This window comes from Tachysurus fulvidraco, chromosome 16, assembly GCF_022655615.1.
Source record: "Tachysurus fulvidraco isolate hzauxx_2018 chromosome 16, HZAU_PFXX_2.0, whole genome shotgun sequence".
Classification (NCBI taxonomy): Eukaryota; Metazoa; Chordata; class Actinopteri; order Siluriformes; family Bagridae; genus Tachysurus; species Tachysurus fulvidraco.
The window spans coordinates 17,604,226-17,628,108 of record NC_062533.1 but is presented as its reverse complement, the minus strand read 5'-3'; the positions used below and the strand labels follow the sequence as shown (position 1 = coordinate 17,628,108).

General features: G+C 41.8%; 1 protein-coding gene across 1 annotated transcript in view; it reads right to left on the bottom strand.

Moving 5' to 3' along the window:
• Window positions 1–23,883, bottom strand: part of rgs6 (regulator of G protein signaling 6) — a 101,460-nt gene that overhangs the window by 71,654 nt on the left and 5,923 nt on the right. Inside the window, exon 2 of the mRNA XM_027170229.2 lies at window positions 21,424–21,825. Coding sequence (XP_027026030.2) covers window positions 21,424–21,801 — 378 coding nt within the window. The 5' untranslated portion in view covers window positions 21,802–21,825. The remainder of the gene's footprint in view (window positions 1–21,423; window positions 21,826–23,883) is intronic.

Genomic DNA, 23,883 nt, shown 5'->3' with positions numbered 1-23,883 from the left:
CGTGTTTTATAGAGCAAACAGCTTTAAAGTCGTCCATTTGCTGCATCGATTCGCTTCACAAGCGCTGTGTGTCTGATTAAGAGCAAAATCTGATCTGAATTGCAGATTCGAGTTATTTTCAGCACAACACACACACACACACACACACAAACACACACACACACACACACACACACACACACACACACACACACACACAAGGCTGAGTGTACAGGAATAGTGTCAGTCACAATGAGTGCAGCACGTCGGCCCTGTCGCGTATATAAAGAGCTAGATTTTTATTTCTATCATCTTCTGCAGGTGTGCTGCTCCATTGTTCCGAGGTGCATCCGGTCCGAATCGTTCTGTCCTCTATGCCAGACTCCTCGCTAATTTGCACGTAGAGTGGCAGGGAAGTGTAAACACGTATGCGTCCGGTAACAAACGGCTTCCTTTGAAATCACTGCCGTCATAACGTCTGCCAAAAGCATTAGACAAGCAAAGCGCTGTAGAGCTCTTTAACCACCAACACACACGATTGTCCTGCTGCAGAATGATAACAAGCAGTTATTTATAACTCCATAACAACAACAGAAGAAGAAGAAGATGCAGCTCTAAAAGCAACAATAAATGATCAAGCTAGGTGCATTATCTTTTACTGTTTTTGCATTATCTTTTCTGTGCATTATCTTTTACTGTTTAGCTGTTAATATTCTACACCTTTTAATGTCTTTCAACCAAAACTTTTACTCAACTTATTTTATCTTTTCTGTTAGTGGGGTAGTTAGCATTAATGTCAGAAAAGTTTGGCAGTGATGAGCTGAGTAATTAGCTAGTGAGCTAATGGTGCTAAGTTACGAAAATCGCAAAACAACAACTTTTTTTTAGTTAGCTTAAAGGTAACTAGAATAAGAGTTATACTGTATGAGCGAATTATTTAATGTTGTCATTAGGGAAAATTTTTGCTAATGATTAGTAAGATCGCTACTTAGAAATAAACTGAGCTTTATGCTTATGTTTACATTCAATTTGGCATAAAATGATTAGCTTATAGAGTATGCAGTAGTTTTCCATTTGAAAGAGGTGTTTGTTTATCTGCTCAGGAATCATTGCGGCTTTTCTTGACCTCGTCTCGTCAGACGGAGCGGATCGAAACACGGCTGAGCTGTTCCTCCACCCTGCCGAGTGTCCCGGCAGGAGCTGCGTTCATTTTATTATCCTCCTCATTTTGTTGTCATATGGAATGAGTTTGGCGCGAGTCGGTTTCTCAGAGTCGCCGCGTGCCAGAAGCGGGAGCTGCAGCGGCACAGTGGGTAGTCATTAATTAGAGCAGAAAAAATGGGGTGATAACAGAGCTGTCGGAATAATGAAGCCCAAGAGCCTAAGGTGGGGGTCTCTGTGCACCTGCTTCATCATTAATGCGTGGACTTAAAGAAAATAGTCTTTAAAAGAGATCAAATTAAGAAACAGTTCATTCCAATTCACACAATAACGTTTTAATGATTCATAAATCAGGCGAGCGCCAGCCAACTAACCGAGCTTGCTGTCTAGATCAGATTCTAGTTTAGACTTCAGTGATTGTTTGTTTTCTCTCCGGCTTTGGAGGCAAATCATCCAAAGCTGCATTTATGCGACTGGAGGATTAGTGTTGCTAACTCTTTTCGTTGAAACTTACCGACGTCTATTTTTATACAGAGACTGAAAAATAAATTACCTCCCCTTTTTCTCGTGTCCATGTCGATGACCGAACGTCTTCCCTCACGTCTCACTCCACTGTGGTGTTAATGTGAAGCTCTTATAAAAGTAGACACTCTGGACTTTAAGAATGTGCAGAGTTTCATCACTATTTCTGTTTTTCTCTACAATACTAGAGGTGATATGATCATAGAAAAGTTCAGAAATAAACAGAAACGGTTATTTTTCTCCACACAGATGTTTGTATCTTCAGAGTAAATGTTGATATCAAACCCATTTATGCTCTCTGAGAAGCTCAGAGTGTTTGTTCATCTAAAAAGCAGCTCGGATTTCTCTTCGACACTAAAATTCGGTGTAAGATCATCAACAGAGGGAAAAATACACGTCCAAAACACACCGAAAGAGCAACAGAGTCGTGACTCAGTTTTGATACTGCGTGAAAGTCCACTTAAAAGAGTTCAAACCTTCCAGAAGGATTAGATAAAAGCCCAGAGAAAGAAAAGCATGAAAGCAGTCTAAATCAAAATTGTTTCAGTGAAGGACTAGTGATGTGGAGAGGTTCGTCTTCTCAGATTTGATCACAAATTACGGGCTAAACACTTTGTTTCCTCAGACTTGTGGTAAAAATGTCAGTGTAAAGACCGAAGCTCGATCGAAGTTGACGTTCATATCAGTTCTGGCACACGGTTCTGTCTGAAATCTATACATAGATTTAAGTAGCAGATCTGCAGAGGTGGGTAGAGTAGCCAAAAAATGTATTAAAGTAAAAGTACTGTTACTTCAGAATAATACGACTCGAGTAAAAGTAAAAAGTAGACATCCAAATAAGAGTATTGAATACTTGAATAAGAGTAAAAAAGTACTTGGTGAAAAAACTACTCAAGTACTGAGTAACTGTTGAGTAACATCTGATTTATTTTTTAACACAAGACAACAATCAGGCAGACAAAAGTACAAAATAATCTTTAGGCAAATTATGGCTCATCCAATCAATAAAATACATTTAAATTAATTAATTACAAAATAGCTTAAATTAGAATAATTCAGGTAAATTCAAGTACTTAATAAATAAAATCATAATAAATAATAAATAAATACACACAAGTAACACAAATTCCCAAACCTTTATACTTTTATACCAGGCAGAACTACAACCTTTGTGGCGTCAAAGGACTGACAGGCGATGGCTTAAAGCATGAGTATAATAGTAATGATTGAATTTGCTATAATTCTTGAAAGTTAGCTAACCGCAGGAGTTAGCTAGCAACAAAGAGTGATTGTCAAATTTTGTTACTAGCTAACATTAAAGATTTAATTGAATTCTGTGGCATTTGTGAGTCAGTTTATTTACAGCTAGCTAGCAATCGCAGCTAGTTTCTGCTAAGAATTGATAACCACATGTGTGAGCTATCGGGTCTACAGGGTCTAATGTGGTTCAATCTGAAACCATATTATGATTGTTTGTTAGTTAGCAGTTTCCCGTCGTGACCTTCACACCTTGTATCAGGATCCAGCCTGGACTTTGGCCACGTGCTTTTGTTTATGTTCTATGTTCACGTGTCTGCCTCGCCCTTGTCTCTTCCTCTACGCCTCTGCACACCTGTTCCTCATGTGTTTAATTGTCATGTCTATTTAGCCGTGCCACGTTGCTTATGGCAGCACGGAATCCTTGTCTTCCTATGTCGTCTGTCGTCTTGTGTTACGTCTTGTTTCGTCTGTGTTCCTGTTTTTTGTTAATAAATCAGTTTATTTTAGCTATCCTGCATTTGGGTCTGTTTTTATCCCCAAGCCATCTATGGTTGTTTATGTCCTGTGCCATGTGCTTTTGTTTGTTTTGTGTTCTCGTAATCCTGTTCTTGTTCCTGTTCCACACGTTTCGCTAATTACCTAAATCATTGTGTCTTGTTACTTGGTTTTGTTGCCCATTTTCAGTTTATTTCTCTGTATCGTGTTTTGTATTTTTGCTGCTCAGATTTTTTCCCAGTGTTCTCCTGGGTCTGTTTTTCTTATTTACTTTCCCTGCATTTGGGTCCGGATTCTGATTCCACAAAGGCATCCGCTCCTGACACATCTGTGCATTGGTGGCTCTGGGTTGTTGATTGGAGGATCAGGGTTCAAGCCCCAGCACTGCCAATCTGCCAGTATTGGGCCCTTGAGCATGGCCCTTAACCCTCTTTGCTCCAATGGTGCTGTATCATGTCTGACCCTGTGCTGTGTCCCCAATGTCCAAAGTTGAAATATGTGAAGAAAGAATTTCTCTGTGCTGTAATCTAGATGTGACAAAATAAAGGCTTTGTTGTCATGGTTGTTATTGGAGTAACTTTTTTTTATTTTTATTTTGTTTTTATGTTTTTCCTTATAGGAGTAGTCTGATGCAGTGCAAGTACACTAAAACTCTGAGGCTCTTCTGGAACACCACAGGACACGACAGAGTCGGGAAAGAACCCGCTGGCCTTGTTTTTTCAGGGAATGATGTTTCAGTGAAATCCTGATTCTTTGGCCAAAAAAAAACAAAAAAAACCTGTTCAAGAATGTCAATTAAGGCAAAAGACGTATCTGAGAACGTTTTGTGATTTGTTGTGAGACTCAACTGCTTTCTTTTTGGTCCCAAATGTAAGCATAGAATTGTAATACAGGGGATAAATACATACAGATTGTGAACTATTTATGTCTAGTAATAATCTCGAATTTTTTATTCTGTCAATTATTTTACTCTTATTATTCGTTATTTCTTTTATCATTAATTATGTTTACCTTCTGCTCTATGTTTATGCTCTGTAAAGCTGCTTTGAGACAATGTCTATTGTAAAAAGCGCTATACAAATAAACTTGAATTGAATTGAATAGAATTGAATAATACAGAAGAGTTCTTTAAAATGTTGACAACATAAGCTAGTCACTTACACAACTAATACAAAGCAGATCTGTAAGTCTGATCATTTTATTTGTAATTACTGAGTTTTGATCAAGTCGTGGGAACTTTGGACACTGGTTCCTATAACGACGTGTAATACTGTACATTTGTTCAACATAAACTAAATTAATCATTTAAGTTTCTATTAAAAACTTTACTTCATTCAAAAATTAGCCTGCAGAATGTTGACATTTTTTTATTTTGAGGTCACCATAGTTTTCTTTTACAGTGCACAGTTTGCAACTGATATAACTTTCTTTAAAAACTACTTCAACAGTTTTAAATGTCTGGAGGTTTTCTGCAACTGTCTAAGCTAATGATGATAATTGGCTTTACGGTTAGTATGAAAGTTTATTTACATCAAGAAATTTATAGCTAAGAAGAACAAAGGCATAAATCCAGTCATACCGAATAATTTCAAAAGTGTTGACACCCTAGATTCCTTCCATAAATGCTACTGCTATATAAACCAAAACGTCAACATATTAACGATTATATTACAGATTACAGTATATTACAGACAGATTTTTTCCCGCAATGAGACCTTGTGAACAATCTGCTGCTATAGAAACTATAATTAACCACTTCTTATTCTGACCAACCAGAATCCAGAAAACATCATCTCTGTGATGTAAATCTAAATAACGGATGACGTGTGTGGGCTTCAGCGCTGAATCCGCTGAAAGAAAGAGTCGAGTTCTTATATAAAACGCTTCATTACTCTTCCTCAAAGTCGTTCCCAGAGCGTTAATGAGTCATAACGCTGCACTCAGCTCAGAACGTGTGCCGGGACTTTGGGATGTGTGTCTGACGGAGACCACACACACCCCACACACACACTCTTCACCACACACACCCCACACACACTCTTCACCACACACACCCCACACACACTCTTCACCACACACACCCCACACACACTCTTCACCACACACACCCCACACACACTCTTCACCACACACACCCCTCACACACTCTTCACCACACACACCCCTCAAACACTCTTCACCACACACACCCCTCACACACTCTTCACCACACACCCCCTCACACACACTCTTCACCACACACACCCCACACACACTCTTCACCACACACACCCCTCACACACACTCTTCACCACACACCCCCCTCACACACACTCTTCACCACACACACCCCTCACACACTCTTCACCACACACACACCCCTCACACACTCTTCACCACACACACACCCCTCACACACTCTTCACCACACACACCCCACACACACTCTTCACCACACACACACCCCACACACACTCTTCACCACACACACCCCTCACACACTCACCACACACCCCCCTCACACACACTCTTCACCACACACACCCCACACACACTCTTCACCACACACACCCCACACACACTCTTCACCACACACACACCCCTCACACACTCTTCACCACACACACACCCCTCACACACTCTTCACCACACACACCCCACACACACTCGTCACCACACACACCCCTCACACACTCGTCACCACACACACTCTTCGCCACACACACCCCTCACACACACTCTTCACCTTCCTGCCGTCTGGAAAAAGGTACAGAAACATTCTGGCCTTACGACCAGAGTTTCTTTCCACAAGCCACTGGACTCCTCAATAACTAAACTAAACTGTACCGAGCACAACACACACACACACACACACACACACACACACACACACACACACACACACCTGTATGGACTGCACTGATCTGCACTAAATAAACACTTTTCCAGTATACATCCATGTCTACAGCACCACATATCAAACTGTTTACATGATGATTTTGTACACAATACTGTACAATTCCAGTGCTTCTGCACATGCCATACTGAACACACAGTATGTACACTGCTTGGTGCTGCTTTTTTTGTATTGTCTTTTGTGTATTGTCTTGTATTGTCTTGCATAGTTTGTCCTGCACCGTCTTTTTTTTTTGTGTTTAAGTTGTGTTTTTGTAAATACTCTAGAAGAGTCGTAGCACCGACACCAAACTGGGGGGTTTGTTAGTGTCACAACTCAGTTGTCTGTCACAAGGCACAACCTTCCTGAAACTCAGGGCTGTTTTTCTCTCTTTTTTAAAGCTCCCTATTCGTCCCGAAGATGTTCTCATGTTCTCTCCTGAGTCACTGGAACAAATCCTTACATGAGTCTAGAGCAGAGCAGACAGAGGAAACCCAACGGTGATGCAGATGGTGCTGTGCTCCAACAGGTCGGATCAGAGCGCTCACATCATTGTCTGTTCTCTTCACTGCCGGAGAAACATTCATGAGGTTTCACAGTAAAATGAAGACTGAGTGTTTAGCAGGGAAAGTACGCAAATGTACAGACAGGACAGACGTACGTGTTTTATGCATGTTGATAAATTATAGTGTTATACTTCTGGAAAAAAAAGTGTTTTATAAGTTTTATAACATCCTATAGAGATATTGTGTTTAGCAAAATCTTTGAAATATCATGATTCTATATTATATATTAAATAAACACCAATTCTGTGATGTGTAAAGACCTGGCAACTCATCCAGCGATTAGTTACATTCCTTTAAAATATGTGTGTACGCGTGTGTGCGAGTGTGTGTGTGTGTGTGTGTGTGTGCGCATGTGCGTGTGATTTTATTTTATTATTGAGTTTAATTCAGAGACTTTCTGATGCTGTCGATTTCTCCATACCACCTACTAATAGTTTAAAGGTGTTGGTGGCCTGTGCTGGTAACCATGGTAACCATGTGGAAAATAACCACCATTTGTTAGTGTAAAATTTACCATTTTTTTTCCTTTTTAATAAACTTTTCTTTAAACTCCATTTAAGTTTTCTTATTCATTCAAGTGTAATAAAAATAGTTTCAATTTTATAATTTTTTTTTTTCAATTATAAAACTTTTTTTCTGTTTTTTTTCTGTTTTCTGACAGAACGCTACTTTTTTTTTCTTTAACAGGATTAGTTACATTCATTAAATTTACATGTATGTTTGATTTTGTGTCATCCCTGCAATTCCTGCAATTGAACAATGCCCTAGCTAATAAAAAAAATACGATCTAAACAAAACTTTTCAAGCGTTCCTCCTACTATTGTAAAAAAACTAGCTATTCTTCTATTTAAAAAAGTGCATTTTTAGTATCAATGATTTCCTAATCAGTGATGTTTTTTTATTTATTCTGTTTATGAGGAGCGTCGGCTGTACGAGTTCATGTGAATGAGTCGTTGTGATACAAACGATAATGTTTTATCATGTAAAGTGTGTGTGTTAATATAAAACTGTGGTTTGCTATGTTATAGAAAACGAATCAACAGCTTCTGACCAATCAGAATCGAGAAGTTAATAAAGCTTCAGAATATAAATGTTAGCGCAAGAGGTTAAGGCTCTAGGGTGCTCATTGGAGATTCAGGGTTCAAGACCCAGTACTGACATGCTGCCACTATTGGGCCCTTGATCAAGGCCCTTAACCCTTTTTGGAAAAGAATTGTAATCTAAATGTGACAATATACAGCAAGGCTTCTAATCGGATTCTATTATAAAGTGGCTTAAAGAACTTGCAGTGTAACGAGGACTGAATTGTCACACGCAGGTGACATACTGACCTCCTGATAGTGTTCGGGCTCAGACACACTTTCCCAGTTTAAATGTAGATTAAAAACTCATGTCTTTAGTCAGACATGGGGTGTGGTTCTAGCCCTTTTTTAGGGTGTCTCCAGCGCCACTGGAGTTTTAAGTATAATTTTTACTTTCATAAACAAACAATAAAAATGACGTTAAAATGCAGGACATGTCGTGACATGGGAAAGAAAATTATTTATTAGCTTAATCCAAGAGCGATTTTTTTTTATGTTGCTTGTACGCGCGTGCGTTGTAGTCTTTCAAAAGTGCGTCATCAGCTGTCTGCTTTATTAGAACGGAGAAGCACAGGTACGCGCAGCGTGCACGCGCAGTCAGAGCTGGAGGCGTTTATCTATAACGTTAATCGGCTTAAAGCCGCAAAGACGGCGACCAAAAGCAGTGAAATGTCACTATTCTTATTACCAGAGTTGTAGCACAAACAAAATATTAATGCAAACAATCCATTTAATACTAAATAAGAATAACATTTATTGATTTGGTCTTTGTTTTATGAATATTAGTTTATTAATGACGTCATTCATCGGACACACTGTTTGTAGAGAATACACACATACATGAACTGATCTGATTCGAGACTGGCATCATTACATCATGTACAAAATTTTGGTGTCCACTTCTGCCATTTTAAATAATACCATAACTTTTGGCTTACTATGTTTTAAATTCTCACTGAGGGCTAAAACCCCTAAAGATGGAACCCTAGAACCGCCCCTGGTCAGGTGTACACATAATACATCCCATAATACTGTACACTATTGTATCAGACTTGCAAATTTTATGAACAGCAGATATGTTAATTCCTCTCCACTGCTTCTCTCTTTCTGAGGCATCCATAAACTGAACCAGCTCCGATCGTCTTCCGTGCGATGAAGATTTTGGACCTCCACTGAGACGAGGCCGACTCTAAGGATATCCTGAGACTCCGAGAATCCTGAGACATCTAGAGATCTACCAGCTCCAGTCAGACTCTGCGATACTAAAAATGAGACGTGAACTCCATGTGGTCTTTTACATCACTACAACATCTATCAGACTGTATATATATAATCACACCCCCGGCGTCACCCACATGAGGATGAGGTTCCCCTTTGAGTCTGGTTCCTCTCAAGGTTTCTTCCTTTACCGTCTAAGGGAGTTTTTCCTCCTCACAGTCACCTGAGTCACCTCAGACTCGCTCACTGGGGATAAATACATACACGTTGTGAACTAAATCTATCTAATATTAATCTTGAGTTTTGTCTTCTATTAATCTTTATATTATTCTTTATAATAACCTTTTGTTCTATGTTTATGTTCTGTAAAGCTGCTTTGAGATGATATCTATTGTAAAAAGCGCCGTACAAATACATTAAACTTGAAACTTGATACTGACCTTCATATAAAAATCTAGATTAAAAAATATGAAAAATATATAAATAATTTTAATTATTCTCATCTAAATTATAAATATATAATAATTTATAATTCGAAAAAATATATTTATAGATTTAGATTGAAGTAGGTATAACAATATTATTACTTTTATTTGTTTATTTATTTATTTATTTATTCATTTATTTATTTTCATTAATTAATGATCTAGAATTTTTTACAATATCTATTATTATTATTATTATTATTATTATTATTATTATTATTATTATTAAAGCAGCACTTACTATGCTTTTCTTTCTCTTGGGTACTAAAAGTGTAAATGCCAGAAAGGACGAGCAAATTCCATCGAGAGAATATGAACCAGTGAAGCATTACTATAAAAAGTAGGTCAAACACACACACATACTGTACATACACACACACACACACACACACACACACACACACACACACATGCACAAACACACACACACTCATACACACCAAACACACACACACATACATACACACTAACACACACACACACACACACACTCACAAACACACACATACATACACACTAACAAACACACTCACAAACACACTCACATACATACATACACACACACTCACAAACACACACATACATACACGGCACAGAGCACTGCAGTGATGGAAACGGCAACTCGGGTCAAGGCCGGGTTTTGACAGCGAAGGGGAAACGACAAGAAGAATAAACAGCGTCCTTTTCCTCGCCTGTTGTTAACACATTCTCTTGCACCATAACAGAAATCAGTTTCCTTTTGTTTCCCCTCCATTGTAATTGTTTATGCTTATTAATGAGTAAAGAAAGCACTTATTCTCTACTGTGGTCATTAAAGAAACAAGAAAAATCAACCAGCTAAGAAAAATGGACGAGTGGAGAAACGCTAAGAAACAGAAGTAAATTGGCTGTGGGCGTTTTGAGTTATGCACGTTGGTCCCTCAGAAACAACTTCAAGTGTGCTTGAGGCAACAAAATGTGAAGCATACATGCGAAAGAGCAGCTACATCCTTTTATCTCTCCATCCAGCTCATTAGCAGAGAGTTCTCCAGGCTCCAGACTCCTCCGCTCCTCCCTGCAATCTAATTACTCTTTTTACGCAAAGTAAATCAGTACAGATTGGCAGCACGTCTACTGAGATACGTTGGGCGTTCTCTAAAAATAAACCGTTGGGAAACAAACTGATGATCCACATCATAGCCACCAAACTATCTTCACCTCAAAACACTCAAGATTGTTGAGCAGTCAGTTGTTGGTATCTCAAGGATCTGTTTTCTTGGAGTCTTAGCTTTAGGTATGTCTGCTTGTGCACTGATAATAACGTGGCAATTTCCTGCTTTTTCCATCCTGATGTCTACAAGCCGGGGGGCTCGGTGGATTAGCGGTTACACCTCCAGGGTTGGGGGTTCGATTCCCACCTCCGCCTTGTGTGTGTGGAGTTTGCATGTTCTCTCCGTGCCTCGGGGGTTTCCTCCGGGTACTCCGGTTTCCTCCCCCGGTCCAAAGACATGCATGGTAGGTTGATTGGTATCTCTGGAAAATTGTCCGTAGTGTGTGTGTGTGTGAGTGAATGAGAGTGTGTGTGTGCCCTGTGATGGGTTGGCACTCCGTCCAGGGTGTATCCTGCCTCGATGCCCGATGACGCCTGAGATAAGTGGTAGAGTAGTCGGATAAGTGGTAGAAAATGAATGAAGGAATGTCTACAAGCCCCTGCATCTCATCAGGATGAGACTACAGAGAACTCGATGTCCACAAGATTCAGTTTCCATTCTGAGTTCTACCTTTACTTCTGGTTGGATGCCATTACAGCCATATCTAGACCCTCTAGTGCGGGCATCACCAAATGGCGGGCCGCGGTCCCGATCCGGACCGAGTGACGGGTCTGCCCGGACCCGTTAAAATTCTAATATTATCATATTAAGCATCTCCTTATTATAATCTAATATTATAATATTATAAACTCTTTGATATTAATAAAAAGATAAATGTTTCTTTCATACACAGTTAATCTAGTTATTACGACAGGAGCGTCATCAGAAGCCGAGCCAAAAACAGATTGTTCCTGTTCCATACTCCAGAGCAGAAGGTGGCAGTAATGCACCTAATTACGCTGGCAGGACAATTAAGATTTAACCTGCTGGCAGGACAGTTACATGTCCATGTCTCTCAGTAGGAACGGAAGATGGAAAGGGAGTAAGGAGAGGTGGAAAGGAGAGAGGAAAAAGGGAGCTGCTCAAAGCTCTGCACTTTTCTTTTATTCAGTAAATTCTGCCCTGTTCTATTTTACCTGAAATGTCCTTTAGCCTAAAGGTTCCTGTTATTAATGTAGTTAATGTTTAAAAAAAAAGGGAGAAGCTCAAAAGTCTTCTGTTTCATTTTGTTCTTAAAGATTAAAAGCACTTTTATTTGATTCAGAAGATTCTGAATGTTTTACATTACATGAAATCTAGGCCCTAAGTTCAGGCTGCACAAAGCAAAGTGTGTTTGTACTTTATTTATTTTATTCAGTAGAAATTCAGCGTCTGTTGTCTGTTACTTGACATGTAGTAAAGACGACTACAGGATTGTTTTCCGTTCAAGTGCCATACTGTACAAGTTCAGACTGAAAACACTTGAAATTTAACAATAAATGATATAGAAATGTGTGTGTTATTGATTTTATTAACATGAAGGTGCACTATTTTAAGTGACGATATGAGATTCAGACCTTTGCTGGGAGGAAATTTTAGCCATGATGGGGTCTCCAAGGTCCCCATGGTCCAGGTTTTATAAGTTTAAACACTTCCAATTCAGTAATCTTCTAGTCTAAGCTCTACAAGCTCTGGCTCCTACTTTAGCTCCTATAACTACCTTGAGAACTACAAGTACCTTCTCTCATCTACCTTCAAAAAAAGCTCTTAAGTCTACCATATTAAGACCTACAAGCTCTTGGTTATGTTTTGATCTCACTTTAGCCACTATGCCAACAATTCAGGGGTCAAGAAACACTGTTCTATGAGATCTTGCACCCAGGTCAATTCTACTTGACCTCTTGCTCCCAGGAAGGTTCTCACTTTGGCTACTACGACTACAATCCTGAAGGTCCACAAAGGTGAATCTTACCTTCATGTAAACATCTATGATTACCATCTTGAGAAGCTCCAACATGTGTAGCTCCAAACGGATCCTACTCTGTCTCCTACGTCTATGCCTATGCCTACGATCTTGTGATCTACAGCTCACTACTCTGGTTGGATCTTACCTCCATCTCAGGTCATGCAAACTCCTACCCACATGTGGATCCTTCTGCGTCTCATATGCCTACCATCTGAGGTCTATCTGCTCCAGTTAATGTGTAGAGGACAGCTTGAAATTTTGTACATGATGTAATGATGCCATCTTGACTTTCTAACTATGTTCAAGATGGAAGATGAAAGTAAGAGATACACTGAATGCCATCATACCTTAAATGTCCTCATCGTTATATCTAGTGCTGAAAGCCATTTAAAAATGGAGATGGAAACGTTTACTGTATATATATATATATATTTATCTGGCAGATGCTTTTTATCCAAGTGGTGCAGGTTGATGAAGGTTAATGTCCTCGCTCGAGGGTCCAACAGCAGCTTGGCATTAGGGAAATTTATACTAATGATGTTTCAATGAGTATTCCAACCTGACCCACCGAGCCAGCAACATTCGACTTACATAAAGCACCTCAATAAAAACAATGGTGATCTTGAGGAATCCTTGCTGCCTCAGAGGTAGAAATGATGGTGAAAAGCGGATGAACAAATCTTATTTGTCCGTTATCAGACCGTGTATCTGTTTAATAGCCTCTATAGCCTCTGGAGCACTCGGCTCTAGCTAAATCTTAGCAATGGCTTTGCACTATTCGGTGTTCTCTCTGCTGGAACAGATTCACTGGAAGAACCGTGCCTTATTTTTAGGTTTCACAAAGATGACGTACCTGACAGAGCTGGACTGCTTGGTGAAGACCAGCCTCTACACAGCTCATCGAAGCCTTTTAGGTGTTTGAGCTCGCTGTCTTTTCCGGAAATGCAGATTTTCTCCCTTAGGGCTTTCGCATGCTCTCTTTAATGGGCAGATTCATCAGAGTCGGTCCTGTCTCGCTGCTTATTCAGGTTAATTGTGTTTCTTTACACATGCGCTCACAGTCCTTCTCATAGCTGAGCCAATGTTTCCGAGGCATGCTGAGATTCTGCCTGAGTCCTTTCCTAAAGCAATCCTGGTGGATTCCTCTGAAAAAATATTAGCTTGTACTTCTCGAGTCTCCTGAAATGTGAGTATATGCAAAAATAAACAGCAAATAATGAAATGTCTTGTCCATAATGGAAGGGAGGGGGTAATTCAGTGTTTAAGGTTGTGACTTCAAATCTCAGGACAGGCAAGCTGCCATTGCTGGGCCCCTGAGCAAGGCCCTTAACCCTTAACCTCTGTACTGTACCATGTATGGTTTAAAGTGACATGACATACGGCTAAGTACAGTGACCCATACTCAGAATTTATTCTCTGCATGTAACCCATCCAAAGTGCACACACACAGCAGTGAACACACACACACACACAGCAGTGAACACACACACACCGTGAACACACACCCGGAGCAGTTGGCAGCCATTAATGCTGCGGCACCCGGGGAGCAGTTGGGGGGTTCGGTGCCTTGCTCACCTCAGTCGTGGTCGGCCCGAGACTCGAACCCACAACCTTAGGATTACGAGTCAGACTCTCTAACCATTAGGCCACAACTTGCCCCATTAGGCCATGACTTGCCCCATTAGGCCACGACTTGCCCCAATTAGGCCACGACTTGCCCCAATTAGGCCACGACTTGCCCCAATTAGGCCACGACTTGCCCCAATTAGGCCACGACTTGCCCCAATTAGGCCACGACTTGCCCCAATTAGGCCACGACTTGCCCCAATTAGGCCACTACATCTGCAGAATTCCAGATGACTTGCCTTGCCTTGCCTCACCTCGACTTGCCTTGCCTTGACATTGGGAAATTGTTACGGTGTAATTTTTTGAAGTTCATTCCTGTCCTGAGGAATCATACAAAATCTGAACACCATTGGTCCTTATTTTAATCCAGTTACTATCACCCCTCACCACCACCAACAGCACCAACACAGTGTGGTATGATCTCTCAGAACCACAGACAGGAAAAGAGAAAAAGAAAAGACAAACAGCAGACTGAAAAGTCAAGGGTAGCTTTGGTACGCTGCGGGATTGTAGGCCATGCCATCACGTTCAAGGAACCATGTGTAGTCATGTAGAAAAATGTAATTAATGTTGCCACTTCTAGCATATGGGGTGCTGGATGGTTCTTCTAAGAGCCTTGGGCATATTGTCCACCATCTGCTGCCCATCTTCAATCACTGTACACTACTGAGAGACCAGAGCAGGGATGGCCACAAATTACTCACCATGGCTCATCCACCTGGGGTTTATTCAGAGCTCACAGACAGACAGAGCATCAGGAGTCTCAAAGCGTCGGCCAAGTACGAGTCCACAATCCACTTACCCACCTTAGAAACTATTTACTTCAGATCTTTATTACTGTTATGACTTTGTTATGCCATTGGCGAATGCATCCAGTGCACTCTAGCAGCTTCAACACTACTGTACTTAAGCGAGGACTTTATATCCTGTGCCGATCTGGAGTCAAAGGAAAAGTCTATAAAATGGTTACTCTATAAAAAAAAATCCCACAATGCACTACAAAAACAGGGAGCATCAATGCTCGCTCACGACGTTCCCTTTCTGGAAATTTTCTGGAGTCTTTCAGACAACTTCAATATTAGCTCTGTCAAGAGAAGATCGTCATGTCGCCTGAAATCAGTGGTATAGATCAAATCCGAGGACCACCAGGCTGCCGCTATTCGGCCCTTAAGCAAGGCCCTGAACCGTCAACTGCTCAGCTGTATAAATTATATAAATCTGGATAAGAACGTCTGCCAAATGTAAGAGATAGCGAGCTTTCTAACCAGAGCTCCAACACGTGTACACGAAACACCGATTCACCACCGGGGGAGCTCTACCTAGAGAACAGTGCGAAACACAAACACTATCTACTTGCATGTGTCTACTTCCTGTTTATGACAGATTGTGTTTCTGATTGGCTGGTAAAGGTGAAATACGTCACACTGTAAGGAATGACGCCATCTGTGTTACAGTACGAAACAAATTCATCCCAATATGGTGTAGTATCAGTGTTACACTGAGACATGCGACAAACATGTGGGATGTGGTAGCCTAGTGGTTAAGGTGTTGGGCTACCAATCGGAAGGTTGTGAGTTTGATTCCTACGTCCACCAGGCTGCCACTGCTAGGCCAATGAGCAAGGCCCTTAACCCTCAATTGCTCAGTTGTATAAAAATGTAAGTCGCTCTGGATAAGGGTTTCTGCTAAATCAGTGGTCTCCAACCCCCGGAACCGTTAATTCTTCTCTCTGTTCACCGGTACTTTGTCATGTTTAACAGTGCTTGGTGTACGTGTATATTGTGTTTGCTCAAATTTAACCCACAAATTAGCAAAAATGAGCACAAAACAGACGTCGTTAGAAAGTTAGAAACTCTGCCGGTGTTCTGGATTAAAGTCATGGTGGAATACCCTGAGATTGTCACCACAGCACTTACATCACTATCGCCATTTCCGACATGCTATCTGAGAAACCTACAGACTGGGAATAGATACATGTTGTCTATTACTGTCTGTGCTTATTACTGATGTTATTTAATCAGCCAATCTTGTGGCAGCAGGACAGGTATAAACTCTTATACATACTCATACTCATCGACCTTCATCAGACATCTGAATGAAGAAAACGTCTGTGACCGTAGCGTGGATGTTGGTGCCAGATGGGCTGGTTTGAGTCAATTTAAATGCATTTTTATAGCACTTTTAACAATGGACATTGTCTCATAGCTTTACAGAACATAAACATAAAACAAAAAGTTAATATAAAGATTAATATAATAAAAAAATCAAGATTATTATTAGATATATGTTTAAATGTGTTTGTATTTATCCCTAATAAACAAGTCTGAGGTGAGGAAAAACTCCCTTAGATGGAAGAGGAAGAAACCTTGAGAGGAACCAGACTCAAAGGTGAACCTCATTTGAGTGATACTGGGGTGTGATTATAAATATACAGATGTTATATAGATGTAAAGGATCACATGGAGTTCACATCTCTTTTTAGTATCGCAGAGTCTGACTGGAGCTGGTAGATCTCTAGATGCCTCAGGATTCTCAGAGTCCTTAGAGTCGGCCTCGTCTCTGTGGAGGTCCAAGATCCCCTTAAAGACCACGTGTAGTTATACTCCTCTTAGTATGTCTGAATACTTTATGAAACGCAGTCCAACTAGAGCTGGTACATCCCTGTAGATGTCTCAGGATCCTCACATGGTTGGCCTCAACTCAATGAGGGTCCAAAATCTTCATGACACAGAAGACACTCATGCCTCTTTTCCACCGGAAAGAACCGGGTGCTGGTTCAGAGCTAGCGCTGGTGCTGGTTCAAAGTTGGTTCCAATGGCGAACCTTCTAAGAACCGGTTTGCCTTTCCACCGGTTAGAGAGCACCACAGCGCAGAGTGTGACGTCACTGTATACGTGTCACATTACACAGCGACGTTAGCGCAGCAGCAACAAACACAAACACAACAACAATGGCGGATGTTGCTTTACTGTTAATGCTCATGGCTTTGTGAACCTACATCGGCATCCAAACGCGACGAATAAGACGTGTACGTGCGGCTCCGTGTAATCTGTATAAACGGAGGTTGTGATCGATAAAGTACATAACGTTATTTTATCGTTAACACAGAAAAAGCCTTAGCAAGTAGCAAACTACTATCATGTGTGCTCATGTGTCGCGGTAAAGTAAAAGTGTATTAAACATTAGTATACTTAAGGTACATTATCAAACGCGCTAACAGTAGCCCCGCCCACAGCTCCCACCCCAAGCGGTTCTTAAGTCTAGACCAGCAACGTTTTGGTGCTACTTAAGAACCACTTTTCCTGGTTCGGAGCCGGTACTTTGGCACAGAAAGAACTGGTTCTAAATTAGGCTCCGAACCTGCACTCGAACTGCCTCGGGGGAAAAGGGGCATCAGAGCTGGTGCAATTTCTGGATGCTTCAGGATGGATAGAAAAGGAGAAGCAGTAGAAAGGAATAAGCGTAGCTGCTGTTCATAATGTTAGCAAGTACAAATAAAATATGAAGCTCATGACACCAAGAAAACCCACAGGATTTAGGTAGCACCTTCATGGCCAGAGTTCGTGTCTACTTCGTCAGTTAGAAGACAATGTGAGGAGGATCGAGCAGGACTTTAAAAACACTTCACCTCTAGTCGAGTTTAAGGATGAACTTGAGAGACACAGAGTGTTGACATTTTCACTTTAGGCCCCACCCACAAACAGACTGCGATATAAGTGACCAATAAGATCATTTCAACTTTAAATGCTCAGCATTAATGAAATAAATAAATAAATATCACGTTGTAATCCGTAACAACAACGACGACGACGACGATGGCGACCGCCTTACGTTTATCCCTGCTGTAAACAAATCTGTCAGCTCCAAGGACAAACCTGTCAGTCTGTCTGTCAGTAAGCAGGTGTGTTTAGAGCCCTCGGACCCAGACTTCACCCACGGCAACCCATGGCAACTCTTCATCTCTCTGAATAACGCTTTACAAAATGCAGTAAAAGAGGAAGCAGCAGGCGTCTGAACAAGCAGCGTCCCTGACCGCACTGTACAACCTCACTGTTTCTCTTTCTTTCTGCATGTGGGGAAAAAAGAAGTGTGACCTGTAAATCCTGAAGAGACCAGAACAAAGCTGCTTCATGTAGTGAGATGAATTCGGCTGAGGATCTAAAGCTCTGAGGGGAAACTAGAAACATGGATAATCATGATAACTAATGAAATAACAGAAAAGTGAATGTGTGGATAATTTTTCTATTCATTTGCTGTAGCGTGCACACACACACACACACACACACACACACACACACACACACACACACACACACACACACACACACACACACACACACACACACACACACACACACACACACACACGCATACACACACATGCACACACACACACAGACACACACATACGTGCACACAAACACACGCACACAAACACATACACACACACATACACAGACACACACACACAGACACGCACATACGTGCACACAAACACACGCACACAAACACATACACACACACATACACACACACAGACACGCACACACACACACACACACAAACATACACACACACACGTGCACACACACACACATGCACACACACACGCACACACACACACACACACACACACACACACACACACACACAGACGCACACACACACGCGCACACACACACGCGCACACACACACAGACACACAGACACACACACAGACACACACATGCACACACACATGCACACACACACACAGACACACAAACACACACACACACCTTGGACAATTTAGAGATGCTAATCAATCTATAGTGCATGTATTTAAACTGGAGGAGGAAACCAGATACGAACATACAAACTTCTAGTCCAGATCTCACAGTCTTCCTTCTCGCTGGTGGTCCGGTGAGAAATCTGAGATGTATTTTTGATGTTTGTTAGCAAACCAAATTATAGCAAAACGTTGTGCATCCAAAAAAAACCTTGTTTTTCTCCCAGTTTCTGATTACTGCACTGTATCAGTGCTCATCGTTGTGACTTTCCTGTAACAGCAAATGTGCAGCTTCACTATGTTTTAACTTATTGTTGCTGTAATAACAGTTTATTCACAGGTAATAAATGGAAGGAGTCTCCAGTATCAGTGTCTGTAACGACTGTGATCTCTTTGTTTTTCTTTATTGACTTCAATTGGGGGGGCACGGTGGCTTAGTGGTTATCACGTTCGCCTCACACCTCCAGGGTCGGGGGTTCGATTCCCACCTCCGCCTTGTGTGTGTGGAGTTTGCATGTTCTCCCCGTGCCTCGGGGGTTTCCTCCGGGTACTCCGGTTTCCTCCCCTGGTCCAAAGACATGCATGGTAGGTTGATTGGCATCTCTGGAAAATTGTCTGGAGTGTGTGTGTGTGAGTGAATGAGAGTGTGTGTGTGCCCTGTGATGGGTTGGCACTCCGTCCAGGGTGTATCCTGCCTCGATGCCCGATGACGCCTGAGATAGGCACAGGCTCCCCGTGACCCGAGAAGATCAGATAAGCGGTAGAAAATGAATGAGAGTGAGTGAACTTCAATAAGGAGAAACAAAGACACCCCGACGAGGAACAAACTCACAGCAACATTATCATAACTATAGACGGATAAAAGAAAAATAATTCTTCAGTTAATAAACCATCGTAACTGAACGTGTAGAGTTTCATCACCGTTTCTGTTTTTCTCTACAATACTAGAGGTGACAGATTTATAGAAAAGATCAGCTTCATTTTTCTCCACACAGACGTTTGTATCTTCAGAGTAAATGTTGATCTCAAACCCATTTCTGCTCTCTGAGAAGCTCCGAGTGTTTGTTCATCTAAAAAGCGGCTCGGATTTCTCTTCGACACTAAAATTCCGTGTCAGATTTGCTGATTTATTTTACATCAGACTCACAGACACTGATTTATACTGAGAAAAGATGAATAATAAGTGGGTTTGACTGCTGGGGAAAAGGGTTAAAGATGTTAGTAAAGCTGAAATGTGGCTTTTTTTATCCTGGGAAGCAAAGAGGGAAGGTGGTGCTGTCACTGCACTGAGACAGGAAGTGAGACGTGGCGTATTGTTTGCTCATATTCTGCCTTCAGGCCGCATTGCTCAGGAAATGAATCTCGGCTCCGGTGGCAGCGTGTGGAACAGAGTTTCGGCTCAAACTCCCAAAATAACCGTGCATACGTCTGAAAAGTGTCTCTGCCACGCCCCTTTCGCTCGGGAACGAGGTTTAGACACGCCGCCGTGATGAAGGAGCACGGTAACAGATCCTCTACTGTTCTTACTGTGATATGGGGAAATAAGGAAATGTGCAGGCAGCTGAGGAGACACAGGTGGATATACTCAGTCATCACACACACACACACACACACACACACACACACACACACACACCAGAGTTCTTGCAATATGCTGACTCACAAACTCCCTATCATTCATCTAACATCTCCTTCAGCTCATTCTGTGTGTTTGCTCGGGCCAAAAGCCGGAAGCCAGTCGCATTTTAATATGTGAGCACTAATCAAACACGACTGTGTGTGTGTGTGTGTGTGTGTGTGTGTGTGTGTGTGTGTGTGTGTGTGTGTGTGTGTGTGTGTGAGTAAACTAAGCAGCTGAAAGGTCTCTGATATTTCAGACTCGACAAAGCCAAATCCTCGCTCGACTGAACAAGACTGCGCTGTGATCTCTTTTTTTTTTTTTCACTTTTAATGTCTATAAAAGTTTATTTTTTACTCTCACACTCTAAGTTCATTCCTCTAACGGTTATTTTGTTTTTAATGACTTTTAGAGCTAAACCAAACCCACAAGATGAGGCAGCAGGAATTCCGTCATGTCGCGACATCCGATCCATCTCACGTGATCGGACTCGTATAAATGACGGCGACGACGAGGAGGAGTTGAACGTGGAGGAAAAACCCCCCTGGAACCTTGGTGCTGTGGTAGATCTCACAGATTCTACAGATTTTTTTGTTATTTAATTAACGATCTCATAAATAAGCCGGTCTTTGGTGCTTTGTCCACATTCCCGCTCAGCTTTAAAGCAGGAATTAGAAAAGATCGCAGACGTACCTTCCTGTAAACGATCATGTTTGGCGAGTCCTCCTCAGGATCTGTTCCTGCAGTCCTCGTCATCCCCAGTGTCTTTGCCGTCCCTGCCGTCCCTGCCGTCCCTGCCATCTCTGCCGACTCTGCCGACTCTGCCGACTCTGCCGACTCTGCCGACTCTGCCGACTCTGCCGACTCTGCCGACTCTGCCGACTCTGCCGTCCCTGCCGTCCCTGCCATCTCTGACGACTCTGCCGTCCCTGCCGTCCCTGCCGTCTCTGGCGTCTCTGGCGTCTCTGGCGTCTCTGGCGTCTCTGCCTTCCCTGCTGTCTCCGCCGTCTGCGCCGTCTCTTCCTGCTCCTGCTCTTCCTGTGCCGCGCTCTCGGCTCGTTCCTCCTCCATGATGATGTGACTGCAGCTCAGGGCCTGAAAAGCACAAACGAGATCAATCACATGGACCGAATCCCGGACAGCTTTCCAACCACGAAGCTCTTTGAAGACAACAAATTACCCATCTGCAGTCGTTTGATCACAGTGAATGCCAACAGATTAACATTTTTATAAGCTCGCTACAATATGGCGGAGGAAGAGCGGACGGTGATGAATTTAGAAGGACAAAAGCACCCGGACATCTGTTACGCTTGGACAAAGAGGGAGGAAATAAAAGAAATAAAATATATATTGGGAAGATGGTTGTCCAGCACCGGCGTCCACCACGGGTTTGTTCTGTAGACGTCCGGCTGTCTCGCGTACGCTTGTCAATTTGAGGTTTCAAAACAACCAAACAGCACAGATCTCATCATCATCATCATCATCATCATCATCATCATCATCATCATCAGTGGCACCAGAAACAGCGCTAATCTGTTAAAGTTCATTACAAATGAACACACACACAAAAACACACAAACACACACACACACACACACACACACACACACACACACACACAAACACACACACACACACGCACACACGCACACACACATCATGGTAAATTGACAGGGGGCAGTGTTATAAGTGTCAACAGGAAGCGGTGATCTGTGACCCTGACACGAGTCCAGTCTCATTCACAACACAAGGAACACGATTTAAACCCAGATCACGAGATCCATCAGCTCGAGAAGACAAGCAGAGCAACATGTTTCTATCAGGATGGAAAAATGGAACCCATCAGCCGCCATTTTTCCTCCTCGTACAGCAGGAAGTCCACCAGAGAGCGACGACGGACGGTGAGGAAACCAGCTGCTGTCCGGTCGGGTGTTTAATAAATCTGATCAATTTTGGTGTATTTCTGCTCAGTGAGCAAAAGCCTTCAGATAAGAAGTTGACGTAGGGAAGAAGAAGAAGAAGAAGAAGAAGAAGAAGAAGAAGAAGAAGAAGAAGAAGAAGAAGAAGAAGAAGAAGACGAAGAAGAAGAAGAAGAAGAAGAAGAAGAAGCTTTCGCTCCTTTTCACGTGAACTAACAGGACAGGATTTACGTCAAGTTCTAAAAGTTAGAAAGAAAAGAAAACCTTTTCAGCCTCAAACTGCATCCGGTGTGAATTCAGAACTCGACAGATTCTGATTCATTTTGTTTGTCATTTTCATTTCTATAGTAACCGAGTAAAAGTATGTTTCTCTAAAACATTTTTATGTGATTTTTTCCACGTTTATGTCTGTATGGCGTCTCCAATGTCAGTTATTTATTTATGCATTTTTAGAATTTTTATTTTATTTATTATTATCGAATTTGACATTTTCAGGAAGACGTTTACGGATTTATTTATTCAATTCATTCATTCATTCATTTTCTACCGCTTATCCGAACTTCTCGGGTCACGGGGAGCCTGTGCCTATCTCAGGCGTCATCGGGCATCGAGGCAGGATACACCCTGGACGGAGTGCCAACCCATCACAGGGCACACACACACTCTCATTCACTCACACACACACACACTACGGACAATTTTCCAGAGATGCCAATCAACCTACCATGCATGTCTTTGGACCGGGGGAGGAAACCGGAGTACCCGGAGGAAACCCCCGAGGCACGGGGAGAACATGCAAACTCCACACACAAAGGGGGAGTTAATGTTTTTTGTTGCTATAACGTAAAGAACAATCTTTGTTAATTTTTCCTGATAATCCTACAACATTAAATGGATAAAAAAAAAAAACGATGTTTTTTTTTTTTATTATTATTAAATAAATAAATAAATTACAAATAGCCAAGGAAGGAAGCTCTTCAGGATCTGCTGCTTTAATAAAAGAACTCCTCACACCACACGTCACTCTGCTGTTGTTTTATTCCTCACTTCAGAAGCAAACGGATCATAATAAAAGTCCCCTCTGTCTTTGTAAGGCGTGAGTGAGACGAGCCTGTCCACGAATCCTGTGGGACGCCGAGAGGGAGATGTTTTCACGCACTGCGTCGAACATGTTATGGCACGATTGTATGATTTTATTGTGTTAAGAGAACCTGGAGATATTAGATGATGGCTG